Here is a 25,133-nt window from a genome sequence, read left to right as displayed (position 1 = left end):
CCATCTTGCCCTGCGAGCCTTTCTCTATCCGGATCGTCGAACTTTCCTCAGTCTCTCCAGAGGCTTTACTCAAGCTTCGCAAATCATTTTTCAGGCATACTTACTCATTACCCCGATTGGATTTCCCACAGCTATCTTGGCCTATAGCGCGTCTGAGCAGCGGCGTCTCAGCTTCATCAAGCGGCAAGCTTTTAGCCTGAGCACTGAATCATGTATCCTGAGTTTTAGCTCATTCTCTCTCTCTCACTGCCTTAGCTGTTTTGGTTTCTAAGTTACCATCAACGCTCCTTCCTCGAGGGTGCGGTGGTTCAAATATTTATCCGGCCGGTACCCTGAGGGAAAACCCACGCTTACCTCGTGATGCCGGAGTTTCGCAACTTGATAGTACATGTCACCACTGGTGATTCAAAGACCAACCTGAGGGAATGGGGATTGAAAGAACGTCGAGGTGATCCAGGGGTCTCTTGCTATGTCCAGTCAGAAGTAGGTGCATCATTCGCCATATCTATCCAGCCGAAGATACCATATGTCGAAGTCGGTGATCCAGGCGCACTCTCTGAAAACCCGATGGAGGATCAAAACCAATACGGTAGGACTTTCTTTTCCGAAGATGGAGGCCGGACATTACATGACCTGACAATCCCGACGAAAGTAGGAACAGTAATGTCCTCTGACAAAATTCGAAGATCTCGCCGCTTAGCAAGGCTGTACGCTGAAAGCCGAGTAAAACCCCCCAAATTTAGTTTCCTTGCGGAGATGTTTCTCGATGGCCGTACGCAACCAGAAAGGAGATTAATTGTTTATCTCAACCCGAAGGATCCGGATTTTAAGCAACCAGACGGAAAAGTTTGGTTCAAATCTCGCTGGGTCGAAGGAAACGATGGGCATATGCGAGAGCATACTTGGGTGTTCGAAAATATCGGCGTCGAAGCGTCATTTGAAAAGATGATTATCTCAGGCCCAGACCATAATCAGGAAGATGCCGCCTTTGAGGCAGACGAAGTCGTCTCTGCATTGAACTCTACGAAGCTTGAGGATAAGAAGACTCATGAAGTGGAAGAAAAGAACGGAGCGGGTCAGATCATTATCAAAATCCATCGGGTCACGCTTGAACGCAAATGGGATGAGCACAATTTCAAGGCGTGGCTCAAGGAAGAAGATGGTGAAGGCGCGCCAAGAGATGCGCCGAACGACATTGCACATATGGCAACGTAAGTGGAAGACTCAGCTAATTCTACGATGTCAACGGCTCATCAACTGACTTCTTCTCTTGAAATATAGCTTCTCCAAGGCCCGAATTCTTCGGAAGCAGCCAATCAGAGTTGTGAGCTATAAGCTCTGGCCGGAGCCGCCCTATGCTCAATTTCAATTTTTCTACAGAAGCGAAGGTAATTGCCTCGACTACTCTTTCAATATGGCAATGACTAAACGCAAGCAGCGCAGCTTAAGCTATACCAATTCCCTGATTTTTCACTTGCAACAGCCGCGCATGGACGCTCGAAGACCCGTCTCACCTGTCGCCAACGAAACACCTTCCTTGAGAATCTCACGCCGCTCAGCATCAAACAGCCATTGGCAGGGCCAAAAAGCCGAGTTGCTGATCTCAAACGAGTAGAGAACTCCTTTGAAGATCGAGTCAAGGCAGGAACACCGCCCAAGGGAAAGGGAAGGGCATACGATTTTAGCGCCGACTTCCAAATCGATGCAGGCTCATCGGCTAGTGGAAGCCCCACCAAAAGAATCTATAATGCCTCCAATGCTTCTACCCTGCGCTTGCTGAAGAAGGGGTCCGCGGCGGGCCCGGCGACAAGGAACACCCGTGGCGATAAAAAGAGTAACCCGATTGATCTAGATTCTGGCTCAGAAATGAACTCTAAGTTCCGTCCAGGCAAAGTGAAGGGGCAACCCTCTTCCTCCAAGACAGAGTCTGCTGTTACTCGCTTGTTTGGGAATAAAAGGCATGTATTGCTGGACAATCTCCGCGCGCAACATCAGTATGAATTGAATCCCGCGAGTGATGCCGACGAATCTGCCAACGACTATTCAGAACCCGATCTGACGACCATTCGCCCAAACCATGTTGGCTCAGAGGACGAGATAATTGACGGTTCCAGGGAACACCAGGATAAAACTGGGAGTATTGTCGAACGTTCCGACCAAATGGATGTTGAAGAGAATCTTATCTCGACACGTCTTGAAAGAATTCAGCTCGGCAAACGCAGCAGGTCGCCCGACAGTGCTCGTACCTTGTCGGATGACGAGGCTTGGGTAGGACAGGGAGAAAGTTCTCTAACGAATAACGAGTCTGCAGAGCATAAAACAGGAAATGAAACCTCTCGATTGAAGCGGGATGTTGACCCCGAAAACCACTACCATGAATTACAAAAATTTGGGCCAATCACTCCTCACCCTCGTCGCCTTCTTTTCCCTACTCAACCTTCCGGCTCGCACAAGGGTAATAATGGACCTACAAGCTCAAAAACTGGCGCTACCGAGCGTAACAATTCCCGCGCGTCTGCGTCTGGTCGCAACGCCGCGAGCAAAGGTAGAAGTTCAAGAGCAAAGAAGAGACGTCGCAAGATGGCTTTGCTGCCTGGCGCTATACAGACTCAGGGTCAGGGTCAAGCTCCGGCTCAGGATTCTCCTATTACTATTGAGGGAAGCCAGAAGTAGAAGAGAGAGATTATCCATGGATCTACGTATATTGCGAACGCTGACTATCGATAATGAGTTTTCCATTCTCAGACAATCTCTCTGTTTTCATGATCGGTTTGGAACTAGTTGAAGCGCGTGGAGAAAAGGAAACAGGTGGTCTCTTTTCCCAAAGGATTTTGATCACATTCGTCTCTTTGCCGCTACTAGTTCCAGATGATCCTTTTCAATTTCCTTTTCTCATGTTTTGTTTGACCTTTCTTTTACGTTCCGTAGCCAGGACAAGGATCTCATTCAGAGCAGCGAAGCGTGATCGTTACCCCATCGTCGAAAGACGCATACAGCTGCAGCAATGCGTATTGGAATCCAGATGATCTAAGTCCCGGTATTTCTTTTTCCTACTGAAGTCTGGAATGTTTTACTTAGCACTACGTTTGAAATACAAATACGGTTTACTACATCCTACATAGGCCGTCTCAATGAGCGATCTTGAACAGGCAGGCACGTGAGAGGAGAAAAAATTGAAAATAGCTTTTAGATAGCGTATTGACATAATTTGAGAGAAACAATCTATTTTCTTTTACTCATCGAAAAAAATCCGAAACAGAAACATGTCGTGAAAAGCTATGGACAAAGGGAAAATGAGAACAAAGATAGAAGAAGATAGGCATCGCTAGTACAGTATTCGTTAGAAATTTTGCTCTCGCGTTGGACAAACGGCGATGGGCAATTCAAGCAAGCATGTCTCGAATCTCCTGGATGATGGTTTTGATGCGGGGTTCTTTGGTGGTATGCTCGGCCTTTTCGATTGCGTGTGGGAGATTGTATATCTCGACAGCGGCGCTTCGAATCTCGTCTCCCATGCTAAGAAGGGTGCCACTTCCAACGAGCGCTCTATAGAGTGCCTCTGAGTCAGGTGTAGTGGAAATGATAGCGGTAAGGCTTTCGAGTAGCGTGAACGCACGTTCGATGGAGTGGGTAGGGAAGGTGAGAAGAACGGCGTAATTGATGTACAGGGTTGTCACAGCGATGGTAAGATTGCGGTTGGTGGTGCCAGTTGATGAAGACTCAACTAGAGAAGTGATCTGTTCACAGATATGTTAGTAGCTTAAAAGGGCAGATGACAGTATTGCGAAAGAGAAAAATGAATTACCTTTTCGAAATTACCGTCAGCAACGGTCCGCCCTTCTTCACTTTCGAAGAGATTTGCAAATGTTCGGACAGCAAGCATGATATTATTGCTTCGCTCCTTGTCTTCAAACACACCGCTCCTCTCCAGGATTTGAACAATCGTATCGCCTGACGGTGTTTCGTATTTGGCAACCGCGGCGGTGGCGCCAGCGAGCAGCCGCAACAAGTCCAGACCAGGGATTCTTTGCGCGGGTGGCCAAAGCGTAATAATTTTAAGTACACTCTCCAAGCCGTTCGTCAAAGGGTGGCTTTGGTGATGAAGCGCTCCATGTCCATCCTCGAGTAATTGAATTAGAGACTGCAAATAGTTTATCTCCTTTGGATTTAGCGAGATGTCCTTCTCGCCATTTTCAATGAGCTGCTGGTTGATCTCTTCAATCTTCTTTTGAACGACCTTGAGGTTTGCCGATTTGATTGACAAATATGAGGTTTGAGGGAGAATCTTCGGCCGACTTTCTGGAGGCAGTGAAGATGATGCTGGTGCTGATGATATCTCTCCAGGTCGATAACGAGACTCTGTGCCCCAGGGATCTGAGCCAGGCGCAGTTTGATGCGGGGAGTGGCCAATAACACCTCCCTGAGTGTTAGAAGTAATGAAGTTGGCAACTTGGTCAAGATAAGCTATGGGAAGCTCATTATCTTGAATAAACTTGGTAGCGGCTTCGTAGGGGTTTTGAGAGAGGTTGTAAGGCAGCTTGAGCGGCGGCTTTCCATCTTCAATGTCAACATCAAAGACGTAGTCGTAGTCTTTGCCTTGAAATTCTTGCTTGCGCCCGCTGCTCCCCGCAGAGTCGACAACCGTGCCTACGCTGATCCACTGCTGGGTCGCCGATGACCACTGGTGAGCGGTTACGCTTCCATCAGTCTCTCTAATCATAGCAACTTGCCCTTCTTTTGTGCCTGACTTTTGCTGCAAGAACTCTGGACCAGGAAGCTGCTCCTTCTTGACGTTCCCTACTTGCTGCTGTGGAATAGCCGAAGCTTTCACGGATTCTTCAAAGGCTTGAATGGTGTGGCCGTCCGCTTGTCGTTCTCTTGATTTGGTGAACAGACGCACGATTCGATCACTTGCGCCGGTAACAATATCGCCAGTCTGAGGACAAACTGCCACAGTCCAAACAGAGATAGCAGGATGGGTGATGGTCTGAATGCACTGGCTTCCTTGCCAAATGCGGACCGTGCGGTCCTCACCTGAAGACACCAGGTCGCCGTTTGGTAGACATGTTAAAGAATAAATAAAGCTTTCGTGACCTTGTAATTGAGTGACCTCGCGGCCATCGAGAGTCCAGAACCGGATCAGACCATCATTCCCAGCGGAGGCGAAGTGTGCACCTGAAGGGTGGCGACTAGGAAGGCGACATAGGGCGCGCACGACATCAGAGCTGCCTCGGATTGTCTTTACAAGCTTTCCGGTCTCAGTGAAGACCCTTATGAGCTTATCCGCACAGCCTTTACAGATGTTAGTATAATGACCATTCTGGTAAAAACTGCGATTCTCCGCAAACGTACCAGTAATGATAGTGTTCTTGTCGTAAGCCAATACAGCCCAGACACTGCCCTGGTGCCCTTCCAAGACAGCCTCACATTCCCATTTGCCGACTTTCCATACCCTAGCCTGGGCGTCCCATCCACCGCTTACTATGAGCCCTCCGTCCGACAGCGAATCCAATGCACAAATATTGTGGGCGTGGCCAAGCAGTAATGCCTCAGCATCCTCCTCGGAGGATTTTCCAGGCTGTCGCACTTCAATAATCGTGTCACGACCTCCAGATATCACGAGGCCCTCTGGGTACTCTGCCGAAGGTTGTAGATAAGTCAAAGCATTTATAAAAGCCGTGCCATGGGAGGACAGTGTGCAATCATACTCGGGCGGTGAGTGCCTGAGTCGCTTCCATAATCTCACAGTTGCATCTCGAGATGCTGATAATACAAGCTCTGGGTTCGGAAATGAGACAGCTCTGACCTAGTACATTCAATTTATATCAGTGACAGCTTTGGATGAAGAGTTCCCAGCAGCTGCTGGGTAGCTCCAATGGTTGTAGTTATACTTACATCGTCCTCGTGCCCCTGAAGGCAAGCAGAAAGCTTATAATCTCCCATTCTGAGAGAAATCCAAACAATCTAAAAGCTCAAGAAACCGGGTAAAGCCAATTTAATGAATGTATCTTCAAGATTCAAAGTTGTTATGCTGAGCTTCAAGTTGCGTCAGGGGACATATAGGGATGACATAAGGCAGTTATACGCACGGAATTTGCCGCCGTCTGGAGCTACCCCGCGCTAAACAAACGCGAAGAATCGCGGGGTCAAACTTAAACCTCCTTGTTTACACTCGCCCTCTTCCCTTGCTCGTGAGGATTCATCTGTTGCTGACGATTTTTTCTCGAGGCTGGTTCTTAATGTGAAGATGTATGCAGTTGGAGCAGGTTCTGTTATTAAAAATTAAAATTCTGAGCAGCCCAGAAGTTCCGTGCCGAAGTACTCAGACCCCAAGCCAGAGATCCTGGTATTCTATCCGCGCTCAGAATGACCCACCGTTTAGTTTCTGGATCCGGCAAATGTCAAATGCATTATATAGTCCCGTCAGGCAGGTCTTGACTGAATCATAAATTTTGGGACTGATCCAAATATCAAGTATCTGAAATGAGAAATGCCGGAGTTTGCGGCAGACTTACTGGAACGGATCTTCGACAGCTCTGAGCGCCGATGGTAGAGATACTCTGTCCTGGAAATGCCGAATAAGAGTCATCGAGGGGAAGGCTACTCGTTTCCAGCATGGAAGACATCTTACTGCGTAACCATTGTCCCAAAATTTGAGAAGATGCCATAGGCTAGAAAATATGCGTGACAAATTTTTGTTTCTGACATCTATACGTAGGTATATGGATGGTGCTGTCTTTGCTACCTGGTAGTCTTCATGCCATTCTTGCAGATTCTAATGAACATCCAAAACGTGCCCAACAAATATTAGAGGTTAGTTCGTAAAGGAATTCGACTGCGCCGCTTCAAAGTATTCAGCCGTTCGACCCAACGAGGAAATTCTCCCAACAGAACAACAAAGCTCAGCGTATGACGAAAAGATACCTAGGTATATTAACTTACACTCGACTTCCAAGTGACATGGATCCGATCTGAGTGGCCTTATTGGATTAACATGCCTGCACATGTTATTTCGTAGCGAAACATGTGTAACCATCATTTCCACAACCATGCCGGTATAAATTAATTCTTCAACCCCGCTTATCCATCAACAAGCACGTCTCTCATGAAAGGTAAAGCAAAGAAGAGGTCCAGGAAGAGTAAGCTCCCGGAACATCAAAATCAGGGCTTGGACTCTTGCGACCATACAGACTGTACGGAGCCTATACAATCGTGCGAAGCGAAAATGTCGAAAGCATTGTGGCAGTAAGTCCCCGCAAGAAGCCCTAACAGACTCGAGCAAACGTTGAATGGAATTAAAGATGCCGTGAAAAAGGATTGTTCACAGATATAACGATTCGCTGCGCAAGTCAAGAGTTCAAGGCACACCGAGTGATTATAAGCTCATTATCAGAGTATTTCATGGCAGTGTGCCAAGGAGACTGGAAGGTAAGATGTCCGAAAATAAATATGCATGGCTCATAGAGAACAGGAAAATGAAGAAAACGAAATCCTCTTAAAGGACCACAATCCGCTTCTTGTAGAGAAGATGCTTCATTTTCTCTACCAGCTTGATTACTCCGAAGATCTAAACGACAAGTTAGCAGACGACGGCATTGCGAGTCTTGATATAGAATCGGAAGTGGAGGATTATGAAGAAGATGGAGACAACCATGTAAAAGAAATGACGGCCAATGGAAGGCACGAGAAGATTAGCTCTGTATGTCAAACTTGTGGATCTCTTCTGCGAGTAGGTGATTGACATAGAATTTCCCGCAGCCTCTCGTACTTCATGTGTTGATGTATTCCATGGGGGATGAATTCGGGATACAGAGTCTCAAGGACTACGCAGTTAAAAGAGCGGGCGAAAACGTTGGGCATAAGTCAACATGTGACAACCTCATCGAAGCAGCTCGTACAGCTTATGAAACCACCCTTGACTCCGATCGAGCAATGCGCGACCTCATCTGTAAAGCGGCATATGACAGAATATACGACCTGGTGGGGAGACCAGATTTGAGCATCTTGATAAGGGGGTGTCCAATGTTGACGGTGGATTTGTTGGAGAAAGTTCTCCAAAGCCATTATGGATACCGCAACCGTTACCGTTGAGTAAATTTCTCCATATCAATTTAGACGTAGCAACTCAGCCCACAATAATATACCAGTCCCATGATGTTTGATGATATAATACTGTAGTGCAGTTTTTAGAGAGGTTTTGTGGAGGAGCGAATGATACTCCGCTTGCTCCGCGCCAGTCCCAACCTAAACGCGAGCCGCGGCATCTGCCCTGACCAAACAATCCGCTAATTAGCTTATTGAAACATTCATCAACAGCTCCAATCGCAAAGTCTCGTCCATTCAATTCCACTTTTTTGCTGTAAAATAGTGTCGCCTGCATCTGTAAGTCTCAAGATGACGAGAGCAAAGGATTATTATCCTGACGGTAACCGCGACGCTATTTTAGGACTTATATACCTAACATACCCCGCTAAACCAAACTTTCCAGTATAGCAGGCGCATTCACCACCTCTCATCCTCTGCCCTGCTGTCGCCTCAAACGGTCCTTACTCTTTACGAATTGACGGAATTTCACTTTTACGAGCTTTTGATACGAATTCCCTATATTTCGCATTCACATTAGCATCAATGACGTCTGGTTCGTCCACCTCCTTAACCATTACGCAAAATGATGCCCTTACAATTGACATCAATCATGACAACCTTCGGCGGTCACGCCCGATATCCTATCATTATAGTAACTGATGTAGATTCTCCAGAAGCATCAAAAGCCGTTCCTTTAACCTGCCATGGCCACTCGCGGCCTGTCACTCACCTCAGCTTCTCCTCAGTCGTGGACGACGATCAATACTACCTTGTCTCAGCATGCAAAGGTATTACAACAGTAAACGATTATCAGATTTACGGCCGCTGACTCGAGCCAGATAACAACCCGATGCTTCGCGATGGCATAACAGGCGATTGGTGAGACAGACTGACTGCATTCTCGCCTGAAGCTCATTGCTAATTCTCGTCGAAAGGATCGGAACATTCATGGGCCACAAAGGAGCCGTCTGGCAAGCTCGTCTTTCCGGAGATGCTTCTCTTGCAGCTACAGGATCAGCAGACTTCTCAGCGTAAGTTTCTGCCTTTGCCATTGCTCCAAACGACTGATCGGAATCTGGAAACCTGACAACTTTTCGAAAATAGCAAGGTGTGGAACACTTACACTGGCGAAACCCTCCATACTTTCCAACACGCACACATCGTTCGATCCGTCGCATTCCCAACACAAGCCCGTCCCCAATTCCTAGCCACCGGTGGCGCCGAGAAGAAACTTCGAATCTTTGACCTGAACCGGAGCAGCAGTCCGGACGCCACAGGGTCCACCTCGGACGCAAGTTATGAGATAGGGCCGGGAGTATACGGTGGCACAATCAAATCGATCATCTGGGGGTCCGATTTCAATATTCTGGCTACGGCATCTGACGACCGAAAGATTCGATGGTGGGATCTGAGATCGCGCACGCCTATCCGGGGGTACGAGATCGAAGGGTTAGTGGGCAGCTGCGAGCTCAACACTCCGCCGTTTGAGAGCAATGCCCCTGGAGTGCTCAGCGTTGCGGCCGGAAAGACTGTCTACTTCTTCGATGGAGCTGATCCCGGCCGATTGATCAAGTCAGTCAAGCTCCCATATGAGGTCGTCAGCGTGGCGCTCCATGGCGAGCAGAGAAAATTCGTGACGGGCGGCAGCGGCGACACTTGGGTGCGAGCGTACGACTTTGACGACGAAAAAGAGCTGGGTAAGTGATTGCTATACCTTGCAAACTTGAATTCCTATGTGTGGCTAACATTGATGCGTAAAGACATTTACAAGGGCCATCACGGCCCCATTTGGTCCGTTGCCTTCTCGCCAGATGGCAAGCTCTGCGCCACTGGTAGTGAGGACGGAACTATCAAGCTGTGGAAATTCACAAATACATCATACGGTCTGTGGAGGTAATCTTAGACGATAACCTTTCTCTGTCCGCCATACATATTTCCGCCCCTTTCCTTTAGGTATGAGGTGATCCTTCGTCGTCGGGTCATCCCATAACTTGTTCGACATTTGAGTTCCTTTGAAAAGAACCGAGATGCTCTTTCTGCTGATCTAATTCCCTCCTTTTGGCATCTGAGAAACTCTTCATATACTTTTTCTTTTCTAATTCACTGTACCATAATTTTCTTTTCTCCTTTTCTGTTCTTTTAATTTTGTCTCATCCCATTTTTTCTTATCTTTTCTTTTTTTCTACCAATGCAATGCCTTCTCAACGGCAGTGCAGTCTGGCCCTGCCATTTGCTTCTGGCCGTGGCCGTGATGAGATCTTCCTGAGACACGTCAGGCCCTTATCCAGGTTTCGAGTCAGTCACTGGACTTTCGAGTTCGGGGAAGAGGCCAGGCACGGAGATTCGGCTATGGATGGAGATGAAACTTTCGAAAATTTGGAAGGCGGAAAATGGAAAAGCGGGTCTGTCAAACGGACAGGCCCTATTAGCATACAAGGAAACAATAAGGAAATGATACCCCTTTTTTCCAAACACTTAACGGTCATATCACTTCATGTCAATTCCATTGTGCACATTCTTATTGCGAGATGCAGTCTTCAGTGATGCGCTTGAATTGGGCGGCGATTGCTAGCCACATGCGTATTTTTTGGGAGTAAAGATTAAAAGGTACACAGGTGGTGACAGAACAGGTGGCCGGGGTGAGAGGAGACGAAGAAGGAAAGCCCGCTGCATGACAGTAGAAGAAAGAGGCCGAGAGTTAAAAGTAACAAAAGAAACTTGTTGAGCTATATCCATTCTTTTTGTTTGTGGTTATTTCAAGAAATCTTTTGTCGGATGCTTCCTGACCGTGCTTTTGCTTTACTCAATCATATCAATGTCTCCATCAGCAGCCCCGGCCGCGGCTGCTGGAGGCGCTGTAGCATCTGCTGCAGCCACACCACCGCCGTTTTGAGCAGACGTCGCCTCAGGCGCAATTGCACCGCCCGCAGTCGCGCCACCGGCTTCTTCCTTGCCGCCCCAGTAATCATCCATCTCGGCGTCAAGCTCTTCCTGCGTCTTGCGGGGTCGACGAACACCTTCGGCTCGCTCACCCTCGCCTCGTCCTCGACCGCCACGTCCTCTTCCGCCACGGCGGCGAACAGGCGAGCGAGACGAACGTCGCTGGCCGGGGACATATCGGTCGATATTGCTCGGCGCAGGCTTGGTAACGTCACTGCGTCTCGGGCGGCTAGGGGATGCAGAGCGGTCATCGCGACGGCGACGGCCGCCAGTTGCCGATGGGCTAGATACTCGGTCGAAAAGGCTGCGGGCGGGCTTCTGCACGTTGTCAAAGGGATTCCGAGCAGCAGCAGCAGCAGCAGGCCTGGACGTGTTCGGCACGAGCTTGAGGTAGATGGGCTGTCCGTTGGCGTTTGCGCCGGAGAATTCATCAATTGCTACTCGCGCATCCGAGGAGGATTCGTAGACTACAAAGGCAACGCCTTCAGAGCGCCCGGCTCGGTCGTACAAGATCTTGACGGATCGAACGGGTCCAATGCGACTAAAGAGACCCTATGTTGGCAAAAGGCGTAAGTATGTAAATGAATTTTGGATGGCAAGGTGTAGAGAAGGCTGCATGGATGACAAGGGTCGGTATAAGAGGGTACACACTTCGAGGTCATCTTCTGTGAGATCCCAATGGAGATTCTCGATGCGAATCTTTGCGCCAGATTGGGTGTCGCTATAAGAATGATGCCGTTAGTGATTCAATGCCCAAGACGTAAGCAGAAGAGAGGTGGTAAGTATGCAAACTTACACTTCGCGTTCAGGTGAGTAGCGGTCAGGTCGTCGGGAGCGGCGTCCACGCGCGGATGGGCGGTCTGGACATCATGTTGGCTGGGTGCAACGCGGTAAGGTAAGAATGGCAACCTACTATTGTCGTCGTCGTCTTCGAACTTGTCATGTACCCAATCGCTGCAATGAGCCAGTCAGTATTATCATGCTCTGGCAAACGACAAGTTGTTTGAAGAAAGACCAACCTATTCAAGTCTCTGGGAGGATCTCTTGCGCTCTGAGCATGCCAAAGGAGGAAAATACTAGGTCAGCGGATAATCTTCCAGTTTCAATGCGTACGTCTTTCTCTAAATGCGTATCGAGACCCGGAAAGTCGTGTTTGCGGTCACTTGACATATGACTGAGGGCAATGTTCCGATCATGGATTATAGGGGGATGAGGGGGCGAGGTAGATCCACCTGCAAAGGTGTAATGTCAGTTTGGTTGATCAGCGAAACATAATAGTTGCAAGGCATTCTGACGGACGGACCTTTCTGGGACCGTCGCGGGGCCAGTTATCGCGACGGCGGTCTCTGCGGCCTCGATCTCCACCTCTCTGTGACTACCATGTGTCAGTAGATATTTATTTTTTCTTCATATTAACATTGCGCATTGTCTCTCTAGCATCGCTGCGGCATTGGAAAGCAGTAGAGCTGATGGCGTATCTGACAAAAGGAGGCAAACAACAGAAAGGTACCTACCTGGCGCTCTCCAATAACCTCATCCAAAGCTCGATCCATGACTGCGTAATGGAGTAGTTTGTTATAGTCGCCAATACACGCAGCCTGATACTGGACAATTGACGCAAATTGAATGGTGATAAGTGAAATAATAGTCAAGCCGCGCTGGCGATAAAGTCGCCTGGTCGCTAAGTGAATTTAAACGCGAGTCTGCCGCATAAACGATGGAGGCACGCATAACGAAGTAAAGCAGGGTAACCCACGGGTTTCCTTCTAGAATGACGCTGTTGATTTCTCGCTCACAATATCTTCCGCATCTCCCACTGCAGAACACTCCTCCAAGAATTTTTTGCTTTGTAAATTAGTGTGAATATCGGTAAAACCTTTTCTGCGAAACCACGATCTTCATTTATTAAAATCCAGGGGCACGCAATTGGCGACAACGTGGAATAACTTATGCTTGAAAGACAAGTCGGGTCTGGACCCTCTTGGCTTTAGAATATGCTAGGAAGGCGAAGAGTGGCAAGTCTCCAATAACATACTAATGTAGACCGAACAGGAGAAATATCTTATCACAGAGGGTGAAGCGGGTGCTCTGTTTCGATAAGCGCGGCCAATGGACGGGAGCTATTCTGCTAAACCGCATCGGACCGGGAGCCCCTATCAACGTCGAAAGTGGGCACGGCTGAACAGCCTTGTTGCATCCCGTCCCCACAATGCAGGACTTCGTCCAACAGCCTGTGGTTCGAAACTAGGATCTGCTTTTTTTGCTTTGAGGCTAAAGAGAGAGATGCCTTAAGGCGGAATTTCGACCAATTATATGGATCAACTGTCCTGGGGAAAGAATCTTGGCCTTATCACTGGGGAGAGGAAGCGGGCAAGGTAACGAGAGAGGCAAAATGATAATCTTCAAGAGTAGATAAACAATGAGATATATAGTTATATATTCGAATGGAATTAATTCAACTCACTTGCAAATCGTTCATCGCACATTTTCAACCTCCCTGTTTTCCTGGCCATCATGTCGACTAAAAAAGACGATACCTATGGCATACCTGCAGAAGATGCTCCATCGAATGTGGAAGAAGGAACAATCACCGAATTTGGTCCACCTGCTCAGTCAGAACATGGCTATGTGGCTCGCGGGTTTGTTTCCCTGCCTGGCTAAAATTGCCCAAAAAGAAGGCCTGAGATCCTGACTCTTTGTTGCAGTTTGAAGAACAGGCACTATCAATTTATGGCGTTTGGAGGGGCTGTTGGAACAGGACTGTTTCTGGGTATTGGGAGCGCATTAAGAACTGGTGGTCCTCTGTCTGTCTTTATTAGTTATTCCCTCACTGGCTTGGCAATTTTCGCCATGGTAAGTTCATCAATGATAATAGCAGGAAGCTTCTTCATCTCACCATTTTCTATACAGATGCAATGTTTAGGAGAAATGGCCACTTGGCTGCCCGTTCCGGGAGCAATCCCCACGTTCTGCAGTCGATTTGTAGATGACGCAATGGGATTCGCCGTCGGCTGGAATGTACGAGCAAGAGCCCGTGTTGACCTATATAGTTGGGTGTGTGATATGCTGACTAGTAAATAGACTTGGTATGCTGGCTCGATAGTCATCTGCGTTGAAGCATCCGCAGCCGCGATTGTGATTGAGTATTGGACCTCTTCCGTCAATTCTGCCGTCTGGATCACCATTGTTATAGTCCTTGTCGTCTTACTGAACGTATTCGCCGTCTCAGTATTTGGCGAAGCTGAATTTTTTTTCGGCGTGCTCAAACTGGTGACCATGATCGGATTGCTTATTTTGACATTGGTCATCGACCTAGGTGGTGCTCCATCCCATGACCGACTTGGGTTTCGCTACTGGAATCATCCAGGAGCAGTCAGAGAATATATTGGGACAGGTAACACCGGCCGATTTGCTGGCTTCTTTTCCACCCTGATCACTGCTGCTTTTGCTTTTGGAGGCTCAGAGGGCGTCATAGCCGCTGCTGGTGAGGCCCAGGATCCACGGAAAAATATACCAAAGGCCGTCCGAGGCGTTTTCGTTCGAATCATGCTCTTTTACTGCTTGGGATCGCTTGCCGTCGGTCTTTTCGTGCCGTATGATAACCCAAACCTCTTGAGCGGCGGCCCAGGAGCAGCCGCCTCTCCGTGGGTTATCGGCATTGTCAATTCTGGCATCAGGGTGCTTCCTTCAATCATAAATACCGTCATTCTGCTTTCCGCCGTCTCCGTGGCAAACAGTCAGGTCTTTATTGCCTCCCGATATTTGTTCTCTTTGGCACAAAATGGGCAAGCCCCACGCATTTTCTTGAAGTGCTCTAAAACGTGAGTTGTACATTCATTATGAAAAAGCCTCTTGCTTGTAGTAGAGCTGATTTGACATCAATTTAACCAGAGGCATTCCGTATTACTCCGTTGCGTTGACCTCATCCGTCTCCCTTTTGACATACATGACACTATCGAGCGGGGCCAACAAAGTCTTTCTATGGCTTATGAATATTACAACAATCGCCAGTCTGCTTACTTGGATATCGATTGCGATTTCCTATCTTCGATTCCGCGCGGCAATTGTTGCGCAAGGTGTTGGTATGCAGAACCTTCCGTTCAAGAGCGCCTTACAACCATTTTGTGCATATTTTGTCATCATATATTTTGGCATCATTATGCTAGGCAACGGCTTTGTCGTCTTCACCAAGGGGAATTGGTCCACGTCCAGCTTCATTGCATCATATATAGGGTTGCCTATCTATGGCGCATGCTTTGTCTTCTGGAAGGTCTTTAAGCGGACCAAGTTCGTCAAAGCTCATGAAGCACAGCTTTAACTCAAGCAAAGGTAGTTATGGCGAGAAATGAGGCAAGTTGTGGCCAAATTTAGGATTAGCAAAATATGAAGAGGAGAAAAAATAAATTACGAAACGACTGTCTAGAGTCACTGTAGTAGATTTTGATATATTAGCACTAGATGAATGAACTTTTCAATTTTTACATAGCCCTACACAGGACTTGTTCCTTTCCCACTAAGCATATTTACCAACTAGGTGCAACCAGCCATTTTGGCGTCTTGTCTCAACAGCGGATATAGTTATACCGTAAACGACCGATCCCCTGTTCTCCGTTGTCGGATTCGAGTGTATTGACTTGTACGAGCCCTTGTACCCTTTCTAGAATGCACAATCAACGGACGCTGGAGTCAAAATGGCAGAGTATAGAGCTTATCAGTGTAGATAATATTGCCTTATATCCTATTCGGCCATTTCTTTCACCTCCAAAGGACTATGTACAGATTGATGGATTAAAGCGTACTCTATATTAAAGTCTGATTTTATTTGAATCTATGATATGCAGAATATGTCTAACCTTTGACATGGACCCTGGCTTCATACGGAGCTAGAGCCCCGGGGCTACTCGTATCGACATTTGAAAGCAAGGGCTCTATCGAATGAAATTCTTCAGGGACGGAGTATGCGACGGAGGAGGAAGTAAAGTTACAAACGACCAGAGCAGCTTGGTCATGAAACCTCTTGACAAAGACCACGGTCTTGTGGTTTTCTTCGTCGACAAGTGAAAATGTGCCTGCAGCAAAGAGATCGATGTACTTTTTGCGTAGGGCTAGGACCAATCTGTAGAACGACAGAACGCTATTTGGGTCGTTCTGTTGGGATGCAACATTATACTTTGAATAGTCATCATTGACTCGCATCCAAGGCTCTGCCTCTGGTGTAGTGAAACCAGCATGGGCCGAGCCGCTCCATTGCATTGGCGTCCGGGAATTATCACGAGCTAGCTTTTGAATGTTGGCCATGGCATTCGCAAGACGTTTTTCATCCGCGCCTTCGGCTTTCAACTGATTCCAGTAGTTTTGTGTATTCTGGTCCTTGTATTCTTCAATCGGCCACTCCTTGGGCACATTGGTCATGGCGATTTCTTGGCCTTGATAGATGAATAAGGTGCTAGTGGAAGTTGCACAGAAGGTCGCCAACATCTTTGCTGAGCGCTCCCGGAACTCAGGAGCGTCACTGCCAAAGCGAGTGATGGAGCGAGGGATATCGTGGTTTTCGAGAAAGACCGACGTCCACCCGTCGGTTCCCTCGATGAACTGCTGCCATTTGGCGTGTGTCCTCTTAAAGTCAGCGAGAGTGAAGGGGCTCAAGTCAAACTGGCACATGTCAAAGCCCAGTAAGACTGTCTCGAACTGTAATCCCATGCCGATTCGACACTCCTTTGCGCTGACATATTTGAGCGCCAGGTCGAGATCGGAAATGGATCCAAACTCGCCAACAGTAATCAGCTTTTGAGCTCCGCCGTAATTGGAAAGCAGCTGATCATGAATCTCACGATGCACCTGGTACGTGCGATCTTTGTTGCGATAGCAGGGTCCTCCTGGTTGCCATGGCTGAGACTCGTCAACGACGGGCGCATCTGGGTATCCTGGCGATTTTCCGTAGATGGTCATGGTGTCTATACGAAACCCGTCAACGCCCTTTTCCAGCCAGAAGCGAATGGCGCTATTGTAGACAGCCTGACGAAGATCTGAATTCTCATGATTCAGGTCGGGCATGCTCTTGCCAAAGAGATGCAAGTAGTACTCCTGTGTCAACTCATCCCACTGCCAGGCGCTGCCTTTGAAAGAGGACCGCCAGTTATTTGGCGGAACTCGTTTTCCATCGATAATCCGACCTGGATGCCAATGATACCAAGTCCGCTTCGGATTATCTTTCGAAGACCGTGACTCCTTGAACCACTCGTGCTGGTCCGAGGTGTGGTTGATGACCAAGTCAGTAATGAAACGCATCCCCTGCTCATGGCACCCTTCGATTAGGGCTTCCACATCGGCTACTGTCCCGTATGGTCGGTATACGTCCTCGTAGTTGCGAACATCGTACCCCAAATCATCTTGTGGACTGTCGTAAAAGGGGCAAACCCAAATTGCGTCTACTCCCAAGTCGCGCAAATAATCGAGCCGGGAGAGGATTCCACGCAAATCTCCAAATCCATCACCATTGGAGTCTTGAAAACTAGCCGGGTATATCTGGTAGACTGTGGCATTCTTCCACCATGGACGGTTTGATTGGACAATACTCATCTTGAACAATATTCTGTATGCCCTCGGGGTTGCGGCGTGCTTGGAAAAGTATTTGATATCGAGATGTCACAAACACTGCATATACTGACAGTTCTCGAAGAAGCACAAAGCCAAATTTGAATTGAAAAAGTTTTTTTTGATAAGAGAGACAACTTATGAAACTATGATTTTTGTGACATATTGAAAGCACCGAAACAAGCTGAACTCGCTGGCATTAGATAAACAAATAAGCAAGAGCACAAAACTTCGATTTACCCAGCAGAGTGGACGCCGCAAATAGCTAACCTAACGGCTAGCAGATTGCAAGTCAAAATTGGGAGACGCCAAGGGAGAATGCACTAAAAGACGGAGGAGACAGGAAACGGGGAACCCCAAAAACGTTCAGTCCGATAGGGAGGAGGGGGACGGATGAATTAAAAAGGCTTCACGGAGCCGAGACTAATATGGAGATGGAGGAGCGGAATTCGATATCCCGTCGTTATCAGGTGGGGACGGTGTTTTTCGGTTATCATCGCCTTTTCCCGGGTAGCTTGTGGTTGGTTACAGAGATAAGCTGGACTATAGGTATAGCTGTACCCTCACTATTTGGTAGAAGTAACGTCATCTGGAGGAATGGTACAGGTATGGTAGTCACTATAATCTTACTTACATAATTTAGCTAAGAAAGACAGGGTAACCTGACTTTCCCCATGATGGTGAACATTTCGCGTCATGCTCGGTGGTCATTCTCTTGCCTTGTCACTGGCAAAGCTCTCCGGTCGTACACAGGAATTCGGTCCACAACATGGCAGCAAATATGGCAAACCTCGACGTCTACCAACTTCTCTCTCAGCTCAGTGTCGAAGAGAAAATCAGTCTGCTAGCCGGTACGTCTACTGTCTACCCCGTGCCATAGCCTATTGGTGCCGCAGTTAACTTTATCAAGGCATTGATTTCTGGCACACTGCGCCCATTCCGCGATTAGGAATCCCCTCAATTCGCATGTCTGATGGACCAAACGGCATTCGCGGAACTCGATTTTTCAATGGTGTCCCTGCTGCGTGTTTCCCATGTGGCACTGCATTGGGTGCGACATGGGATGTAGGATTGATTGAAGCCGCCGGGCAGCTCATGGCTGAGGAAGCACGTGCAAAAGGTGCAGCTGTAGTTCTCGGTCCCACTGTGAACATGCAGCGCTCGCCTCTGGGGGGACGAGGATTTGAAAGCTTCAGTGAAGATCCTGTTCTCGCGGGTTCAATGGCAGCCGCAGAAATCAAGGGAATGCAAAGCCGTGGTGTTGCAAGTACCATTAAACATTTTGTGTGCAATGACCAAGAAGATGAGAGGCAGGCAGTCGACTCTATTATCACAGAGAGAGCACTGAGGGAGATTTACCTCCTGCCTTTTCAAATTGCAATGCGAGATGCGCAGCCACGTGCATTCATGACAGCATACAATAAAGTCAATGGGACTCATGCAAGTGAAGACCTCAAGCTCCTCCAAGACATACTCCGGGATGAATGGGGTTTTCATGGTTTGACGATGAGCGATTGGTAAGATAACACTCCAGATATTTCATTAAAATCAAGTTTAATAGCATCCATTGCTAATTTTTTCCGGTTTCTTTTTGTTGGGAAAAGGGGTGGCACTTATTCCGTATCTGAGGCAGTAAATGCTGGATTAGATATTGAGATGCCCGGTCCGTCCGTATGGCGAGGCGAGCTTGTCAAGCTAGCATGGAAGGTCAACAAGATTAAGTCCGAGACAATTGATAAAAGGGTCCTTGCTGTGCTTGACATGATCAACTACGCCATCGAGGCCGGTATCACGGGAAATGCCCCAGAAACGACAAACGATACTCCTGAAACTGCAAAGCTTCTTAGAGATATTGCTGCTTCATCAATAGTACTTTTAAAAAATGAGCGTGAACTTCTTCCTCTCAAAACAGACAAAACGGTTGGTCCCATTTCGTGCTCCATTTCCCGTTGTCATTTAAAGCTAAAACAACGAAAAGGTTGCTGTCATTGGGCCAAATGCAAAAGTAGCTACTTACTGCGGCGGTGGCTCGGCCAGCTTACGACCCTACTATGCTGTGACTCCCTACGAGGGAATCAGCCGTAAATCGCAGAATGTTGAATATGCCTTGGGTGCAACTTCTCATAAACAGCTACCTTTACTCAACACGGCACTCACATTAAGTGATGGTCAACCTGGGTTTAAACTAAGGTTTTATACAGAGCCCCCAACGGTACCAAATCGCGAAGTTGTCGACGAAAATGTGCTCGATAGTTCGTTCGTCAATTTAATGGATTATAAAAATCCGCAAATCCGGGGTCTTCTTTATTATGTTGAGCTCGAAAGCACATTCACACCGGAGGAAGACGGCGTGTACGAGTTTGGACTGACCGTGAACGGAACGGGCAAGCTCTTCATTGACGGACGAATTGTTGTTGATAATGCCTCCCAGCAGCGGACAGGCGACAGCTTTTTCGGCTCTGGGACTGTCGAAGAAATTGGGTCTATTGAGATGAAAGCTGGCAAGACTTATGAAGTGGGAATGCAGTTTGGCACCTCGCCCACCCAGACCGTGGTCAAAATGGGCGCTACGGCAATGGCAGCCGGTGGATTTCGGCTCGGTGGGATGATCAAGACCGATCCCGAAAACGAGATTCAGAAGGCCATTTCTTTGGCACAGCAAGTCGATCAGGTAGTCCTATGTGCAGGACTCAACGTAAGTGCTGAAACTATACATAATAATCTACCAACATTATCCAATATCAAAGTACACTACTAACAAAAGAACAGTCCGACTGGGAATCTGAAGGCTACGATCGTACACACATGGACCTGCCAGGGAATCTCAATGCGCTGATTGATGCAGTGGCCAGTGCAAATCCCAATACGGTTGTAGTACTGCAGTCCGGCACACCAGTGAGCATGCCATGGGCAAGCAAAGTGCCTGCCATCATACAAGCATGGTACGGGGGCAACGAGACAGGAAATAGCATCGCCGACGTCCTTTTTGGCACGGTGAATCCGAGTGGCAAGCTTCCACTGACCTTTCCTCATCGCAACGAAGATAACCCAGCATTTCTCAACTTCAAATCAGAGCGCGGTCGAGTGCTCTACGGCGAGGACGTTTATGTGGGTTATCGGTACTATGAGACGTGTCAAAAAGACGTGCTTTTCCCCTTTGGTCACGGACTCTCATACACTACCTTTTCCATGAGCAACCTGACTGCTAGACTCGGGGATGACAGCAAAAACCTTCTTGTTATTCTAGATGTAACGAATACCGGTCCTGTGGATGGCGCAGAGGTGGTGCAGGTTTACGTTCGTCAGCGCGCCCCTTCAGTGAAACGTCCGTCCAAGGAGCTCAAAGGCTTTGCAAAGCCATTTATTCCCCACGGTGAAACTCGGCAAGTCAGTTTGACGCTGAACGTTAAATATGCCGCCAGCTTCTGGGACGAGTCTCGCCATGCGTGGATTATCGAGCACGGCCAGTACGATGTGCTGGTGGGCAATAGCAGTGCGAATGTGCCCTTGCAAGCTTCGTTTTCTGTTGCTGATACGACCTGGTGGAATGGGGTATGAATGTTTTACTTTTCTTTCTTTTCTTTCCTTTCTCTTCTTCTCTTTCCTTTCTGTTCTTTCCCTTCTTCTTTCTTTTCCATTCAAGCAGACAACTAGTTTGACGGACCCCACCCATAGACAGACTGTCGAATATTACCGTCAAGAGAAGAAATAGACATGAAGTTATGATGCAATCAGACCAATAGACACCTTAATGCCAAGAGATATATATAACAACCATATCAAATACAAGTTCAAGAAGTCGAGAGATTCATCTCCATCAAAATATTATCTCAAACATGCCTATAGCATTTTTAAATGACTTGTAAATGGCGCGGAGCCTTTCTCTAAAAGGTTTATAAAATACAGCAGGTATATCCACATATATACAGTACCTTTCAGACGTATAGGTACACCGTACGTGAACTTTAAATGGCCGCGACTCGGCCTTCTGGCCAGCAGTCACCGATCCGCCCGTCCTCTTGGATGGACACGACGACCGAACCCTCGCCCTTCAAGGGATTACCTTCCCAGACGACGACATCTCCGTGCGGCAGCAAACCTTGCTCCGATAGGCTTGTCTTTGGGCGGAGTCCGAGAATCGTTTCGATATTGGTGGAGACCAAGCTGATGGCTTGCTTCTCGGTCAAACCAGCATACTTGGCGGCCCACTGGGCTTCTTGCGCGAGGCTATAGACCTTGGAGTCGCCCGTGATGGCGAGAGCAAAGGACACGCCTGCATCAGTTAAGATCTTCGCGGGGCTCTCCGTCAGCGGCGGGCCCGTGAGCAGGTGTCGCTTTTCCCAAGTATCGGGTGCTCCTCGGTTACCGGTGAAAATGACGGGGATGCCTGCGTCGGCGAGAGGTTTGGCGACGAGAGGGGCGCCGTGGCCGCCAAAGAGGACGAGGTTGGCGGTGGGGAAGTCGCGTTTGATGAGAATGATTTGGGCGATGTCGTCCTGTGTCGAGATTGTCAGTGGCTAAACCCTCTTGTTGGTGAAAGTGCATGAAATACCTCGTTGAAGGCTTGAATCACCACAGGGATGGACCCATTGGCAGCCCGTGCATAGATGCTGCTGTGACTCCCTGTCGATGTACCTTCTCCTCCCTCGAGAATCTGGCGCAGACGCTCGATTCCGGCAGATACTGTGGGAGTGTCGTCATTGCCTGGTTGTTTATATGTCAGTATAGAACTACTAGCTGTCTTCTCAAGCATGAATGGTATTTACCCTTGGATTTCTGTCCGATCACAAGATGAAGTGCAACCTCGTCCTGCCAGATCCCTCCATCCAGCAGGGTGACGTTCTCACTTGTCCGTAGCCCCACACTGACCCCCTGTACAATGCTTCCACCGAAGAGAGGCGCCGAAACAGCTTTTGTCACGCCTCCAACTGAAGACCTCACTAGAGCTCGATCGTGCAAATGAACTCCGTACTTAGCGAAGTGCAGCCTCTTCTGCTCGTCGAGGGGATCTCCGCTGCGTCCTACCGAACCATCTCCCGTAGAACTCTCGGACGGGATAGACTGAATACCGAGGGTGTTTCCGAAGGCGATAAGTCCTGGTGTCAGATAGCCATTTTGAAGCTTAATGTGTGTTGTGTCATCGCCAATGTTTTGGGTACCGACACACACAGGAGTGGTGTCGAAGCAAGTGATTTGACCGTCCTTGACCACCAAAGCCAGTTCTTCAGCGGTCTCGGTCAAATGGGCTGGAGTGTCAACCAAGGCTTTCTTGATGCCTGTGAAGAGGACCTTGGATTTGCCGCCTTGGACGCGATCGCATATGCTCTCTCTTTGCTCTAATGAAATCGACGGTCGAATAGCCGGTGCTTGCTGAGGCTTGCCCTTCTGAGCAGCAGCAGCATTTGACTTCGGCTTATCATCGACTACTGCTCGGCCATCGACGAAGACATGGCTCGGTGTCGCCCCAACTTGAAGAGGGTGATCGTCCCATATAACGAGATCGGCGTCATATCCAGGTCGCACGAAACCGATGCGGTGAGCTTGGTTTAGAGATCTGGCTGGGATAGAAGTGATTGATTGGAGAGCGTTGTCGGTAGGGAGACCGAAAGAGTGGGACACTGCCGCTTGATCACTGCACATCAAATTTAGCACACGAAGGGAAAATCGTCAAACCATGGCGGCCGAGGCAACCTACGCGAGATACTTGGCATAGTTGCCTTCACCAGTATGGTCCTGTCTCCTAGGTTAGAAGCAGCGATTGCTGAATGGAGGAAGCGCTGCATACCGATTTCAAGGCTACAGGAATACCATGGTCGTTGAGGATCTTTGGTGCCCTCAAGTTGGACCCGTACGCTTCCGCCTTGAAGAAACCATTATCGGCAAAAGTGGCAATGGTGATGTTTCTAAACTTTGTCAGCTCCACAAAATATTATACACCCAGAACCAAAATTAGGCTTACTCTTCAGCATGCTTCAAGAACTCTGGTACTTGCCACGCTTCCAGCGCATGGTGGAAAGCTTGAGGATGCACTCCGAATTCGTGTAACACGTTCAGCACGTCCTCAAAGTCCTGTGGCTCGTAGCAGTGGATGTTGACGTTCAACTCGCCTCTCAAAAGTGCAAGGGTGGTCTCGTATTTCAAGGATGAGGGGAAGAACCCTTGATCTCTGAGGAAAGTTGGCAGACGCTGAGATTTGCCAAACGTGCTCGTGGCTGCATTTACTGCGGCCTCACACCAGGAGTTTTGACGCTCCTGTAACTTTCTAGCCTCGTCCAAGTGCTCGCGGAGAAGCCAAGTCAAGCCAAGACGAGTGTAGCCGTAGATTCCCTTGGGGTTCTCTCCGCAAGCCATTTTGAGATATCTTTGTCGGTTTTCTTCCGGGACGCCATCCTCGAGAAGAAGCTCAGCCGCTACAGGCTCGCCGTCCTTGCCAGCAAGTGGCAGATTCTTGACCAGAAATGCTTCTCCACCCACAATGTTGGCGGAACCTGGCAGAACGAGAGACGAAGTGATACCCCCAGATGCGATAATCTTAATTGCGGGATCATAGGCCTTGAATCCGTCCAATGCCCGGACAAAAGGCGTGATGGGCCCCAACAAAGGCCGTTCGTTGACATCTCTCGTTGCAGGCAGCTCAGGGAAAGGGATAAGAAGGTGGTGAGAATGTATGTCCACGAGCCCAGGCGTCACGAACCGCCCATGAGCGTTGATCACGCGAGCCTGCTTGGGGAGATCAGCGTTCGACGATGATTTCGAGACCGAGTGGATCACGCCCGACTCAAAAGTAATGTCAAATGCATCCGAAAGAGTTGTTTCACCGTCGAAAAGGCTGGCGTTCTTGATGACTACGGTTGTCTGCTGGCCTACAGCAGCGTTCCATCTCGGGTTGTCGCGAGAAGCGGAGGCGACGTTGATGGGCGCTCCGCGGTTCTGGCTCAGGCGACATTGATCAAGCCCTTTCACAAAAGCATCCTGTTCTGTTGTGGTAACAGGCAAATTGTTGATCGAAAATACGGATCCGAGCTGGAGTACAGCAATCAACACAGCAAGAGTCAGCAACGCCCGCGCAATGCGACGCCGACCTGGTCGACACCAGCGCGGAGCATGCTCCGATTGTTCGTAAGGCGGTGGCTCTGCCAGGATGCCGTTCTTGCCAGCCATTTTCCCTGGACACAAGACCACAGTTGCCCAGGCCTATATGGCATCAAATCTCTCGCAGAAATTTGATGAGGTGTTGGATAAACATCTCAGACGAAGAAGAATGCGAAAATTTCAAGATGGGATATTTCATCGTTGTGCAAGTAATGCAAAGAAAGGCGTGATAGCCAAATGGCGCCGTCATGGCCCACTTTTTATATTTGATAAGATACGAGTACCTGATCAACATCTCCCCGCTGGCCCCACATGACTTTCTGGGGAGAGAAAATAGCATTCGGTTTGATTTACTAGCAAATAAAGTGTATAGCAGTTAACATTCATGATTACTGTAAAAGAGAATCATCTACAGCTCTAGA

The 25,133-nt window shown here is 48.5% G+C and overlaps 10 protein-coding genes across 10 annotated transcripts; 6 read left to right on the top strand and 4 right to left on the bottom strand.

Moving 5' to 3' along the window:
• Window positions 1-360: 360 nt before the first annotated feature.
• L228DRAFT_261172 (hypothetical protein) lies at window positions 361-2,718 on the top strand (the record flags this gene model as incomplete). Its single annotated transcript, XM_018334310.1, has 3 exons — window positions 361-1,211; window positions 1,282-1,388; window positions 1,439-2,718. 3 exons carry the CDS (start codon window positions 361-363, stop codon window positions 2,671-2,673), a joined length of 2,193 nt encoding a protein of 730 aa, XP_018188627.1. The 3' UTR covers window positions 2,674-2,718.
• Window positions 2,719-2,736: 18 nt separating this feature from the next.
• On the top strand, window positions 2,737-3,039 carry L228DRAFT_247518 (hypothetical protein). The gene has a single exon (XM_018332656.1). It carries the CDS (start codon window positions 2,763-2,765, stop codon window positions 3,024-3,026), a length of 264 nt encoding a protein of 87 aa, XP_018188626.1. The 5' UTR covers window positions 2,737-2,762; the 3' UTR covers window positions 3,027-3,039.
• A 226-nt stretch (window positions 3,040-3,265) lies between these two features.
• Window positions 3,266-6,029, bottom strand: L228DRAFT_283127 (PFU-domain-containing protein). The gene is made up of 4 exons (XM_018336081.1): window positions 5,896-6,029; window positions 5,353-5,806; window positions 3,806-5,292; window positions 3,266-3,737 (listed from the first exon to the last, which is right to left on the bottom strand). Exons 1-4 carry the CDS (start codon window positions 5,941-5,943, stop codon window positions 3,384-3,386), a joined length of 2,343 nt encoding a protein of 780 aa, XP_018188625.1. The 5' UTR covers window positions 5,944-6,029; the 3' UTR covers window positions 3,266-3,383.
• A 987-nt stretch (window positions 6,030-7,016) lies between these two features.
• On the top strand, window positions 7,017-8,209 carry L228DRAFT_247515 (hypothetical protein). Its single transcript, XM_018332655.1, has 4 exons — window positions 7,017-7,245; window positions 7,302-7,428; window positions 7,472-7,699; window positions 7,759-8,209. Exons 1-4 carry the CDS (start codon window positions 7,226-7,228, stop codon window positions 8,089-8,091), a joined length of 708 nt encoding a protein of 235 aa, XP_018188624.1. The 5' UTR covers window positions 7,017-7,225; the 3' UTR covers window positions 8,092-8,209.
• A 336-nt stretch (window positions 8,210-8,545) lies between these two features.
• On the top strand, window positions 8,546-10,130 carry L228DRAFT_142562 (WD repeat protein). The gene is made up of 6 exons (XM_018329190.1): window positions 8,546-8,638; window positions 8,760-8,873; window positions 8,925-8,964; window positions 9,021-9,116; window positions 9,190-9,782; window positions 9,846-10,130. The coding sequence occupies exons 1-6, from the start codon at window positions 8,629-8,631 to the stop codon at window positions 9,980-9,982; spliced, it is 990 nt and encodes a 329-aa protein (XP_018188623.1). The 5' UTR covers window positions 8,546-8,628; the 3' UTR covers window positions 9,983-10,130.
• A 754-nt stretch (window positions 10,131-10,884) lies between these two features.
• L228DRAFT_268428 (RNA-binding domain-containing protein) lies at window positions 10,885-12,578 on the bottom strand (the record flags this gene model as incomplete). The annotated part of the gene is made up of 8 exons (XM_018335130.1): window positions 10,885-11,577; window positions 11,677-11,746; window positions 11,822-11,885; window positions 11,939-11,979; window positions 12,045-12,076; window positions 12,139-12,257; window positions 12,325-12,400; window positions 12,540-12,578. The coding sequence occupies 8 exons, from the start codon at window positions 12,576-12,578 to the stop codon at window positions 10,885-10,887; spliced, it is 1,134 nt and encodes a 377-aa protein (XP_018188622.1).
• Window positions 12,579-13,539: 961 nt separating this feature from the next.
• On the top strand, window positions 13,540-15,368 carry L228DRAFT_283123 (AAT family amino acid transporter; the record flags this gene model as incomplete). The annotated part of the gene is made up of 5 exons (XM_018336080.1): window positions 13,540-13,664; window positions 13,731-13,878; window positions 13,936-14,043; window positions 14,107-14,846; window positions 14,917-15,368. The coding sequence occupies 5 exons, from the start codon at window positions 13,540-13,542 to the stop codon at window positions 15,341-15,343; spliced, it is 1,548 nt and encodes a 515-aa protein (XP_018188621.1). The 3' UTR covers window positions 15,344-15,368.
• A 505-nt stretch (window positions 15,369-15,873) lies between these two features.
• Window positions 15,874-17,993, bottom strand: L228DRAFT_283122 (glycoside hydrolase family 13 protein; the record flags this gene model as incomplete). The annotated part of the gene is made up of 1 exon (XM_018336079.1): window positions 15,874-17,993. The coding sequence occupies exon 1, from the start codon at window positions 17,602-17,604 to the stop codon at window positions 15,874-15,876; it is 1,731 nt and encodes a 576-aa protein (XP_018188620.1). The 5' UTR covers window positions 17,605-17,993.
• A 407-nt stretch (window positions 17,994-18,400) lies between these two features.
• L228DRAFT_210883 (glycoside hydrolase family 3 protein) lies at window positions 18,401-21,177 on the top strand (the record flags this gene model as incomplete). Its single annotated transcript, XM_018329872.1, has 5 exons — window positions 18,401-18,470; window positions 18,530-19,136; window positions 19,224-19,539; window positions 19,598-20,314; window positions 20,389-21,177. The coding sequence occupies 5 exons, from the start codon at window positions 18,401-18,403 to the stop codon at window positions 21,175-21,177; spliced, it is 2,499 nt and encodes an 832-aa protein (XP_018188619.1).
• A 310-nt stretch (window positions 21,178-21,487) lies between these two features.
• L228DRAFT_230245 (amidohydrolase) lies at window positions 21,488-24,780 on the bottom strand (the record flags this gene model as incomplete). The annotated part of the gene is made up of 6 exons (XM_018330530.1): window positions 21,488-22,115; window positions 22,172-22,323; window positions 22,386-23,251; window positions 23,315-23,352; window positions 23,405-23,522; window positions 23,579-24,780. 6 exons carry the CDS (start codon window positions 24,778-24,780, stop codon window positions 21,585-21,587), a joined length of 2,907 nt encoding a protein of 968 aa, XP_018188618.1. The 3' UTR covers window positions 21,488-21,584.
• Window positions 24,781-25,133: the final 353 nt, after the last annotated feature.

This window comes from Xylona heveae (genome assembly GCF_001619985.1).
Source record: "Xylona heveae TC161 unplaced genomic scaffold L228scaffold_5, whole genome shotgun sequence".
Taxonomy (NCBI): domain Eukaryota; kingdom Fungi; phylum Ascomycota; class Xylonomycetes; order Xylonales; family Xylonaceae; genus Xylona; species Xylona heveae.
This window is presented reverse-complemented; position numbering and strand designations above follow the sequence as displayed.

What these genes read in the sequence shown, in the direction of transcription:
- L228DRAFT_283127 (XM_018336081.1), bottom strand. Translation starts at nt 5,943, where the DNA reads ATGGGAGATTATAAGCTTTCTGCTTGCCTTCAGGGGCACGAGGACGAT. An exon ending in CAAGAACACTATCATTACTG is followed by an intron (nt 5,293 to 5,352) that starts GTACGTTTGCGG and finishes ACATCTGTAAAG; the next exon opens with GCTGTGCGGATAAGCTCATA. An exon ending in CTGACGGTAATTTCGAAAAG is followed by an intron (nt 3,738 to 3,805) that starts GTAATTCATTTT and finishes ATCTGTGAACAG; the next exon opens with ATCACTTCTCTAGTTGAGTC.
- L228DRAFT_247515 (XM_018332655.1), top strand. Translation starts at nt 7,226, where the DNA reads ATGTCGAAAGCATTGTGGCA. An exon ending in ATGTCGAAAGCATTGTGGCA is followed by an intron (nt 7,246 to 7,301) that starts GTAAGTCCCCGC and finishes ATGGAATTAAAG; the next exon opens with ATGCCGTGAAAAAGGATTGT. An exon ending in GGCACGAGAAGATTAGCTCT is followed by an intron (nt 7,700 to 7,758) that starts GTATGTCAAACT and finishes AATTTCCCGCAG; the next exon opens with CCTCTCGTACTTCATGTGTT.
- L228DRAFT_142562 (XM_018329190.1), top strand. An exon ending in GGATCAGCAGACTTCTCAGC is followed by an intron (nt 9,117 to 9,189) that starts GTAAGTTTCTGC and finishes TTTCGAAAATAG; the next exon opens with CAAGGTGTGGAACACTTACA. An exon ending in TGACGACGAAAAAGAGCTGG is followed by an intron (nt 9,783 to 9,845) that starts GTAAGTGATTGC and finishes TGATGCGTAAAG; the next exon opens with ACATTTACAAGGGCCATCAC.
- L228DRAFT_247518 (XM_018332656.1), top strand. Translation starts at nt 2,763, where the DNA reads ATGATCGGTTTGGAACTAGTTGAAGCGCGTGGAGAAAAGGAAACAGGT.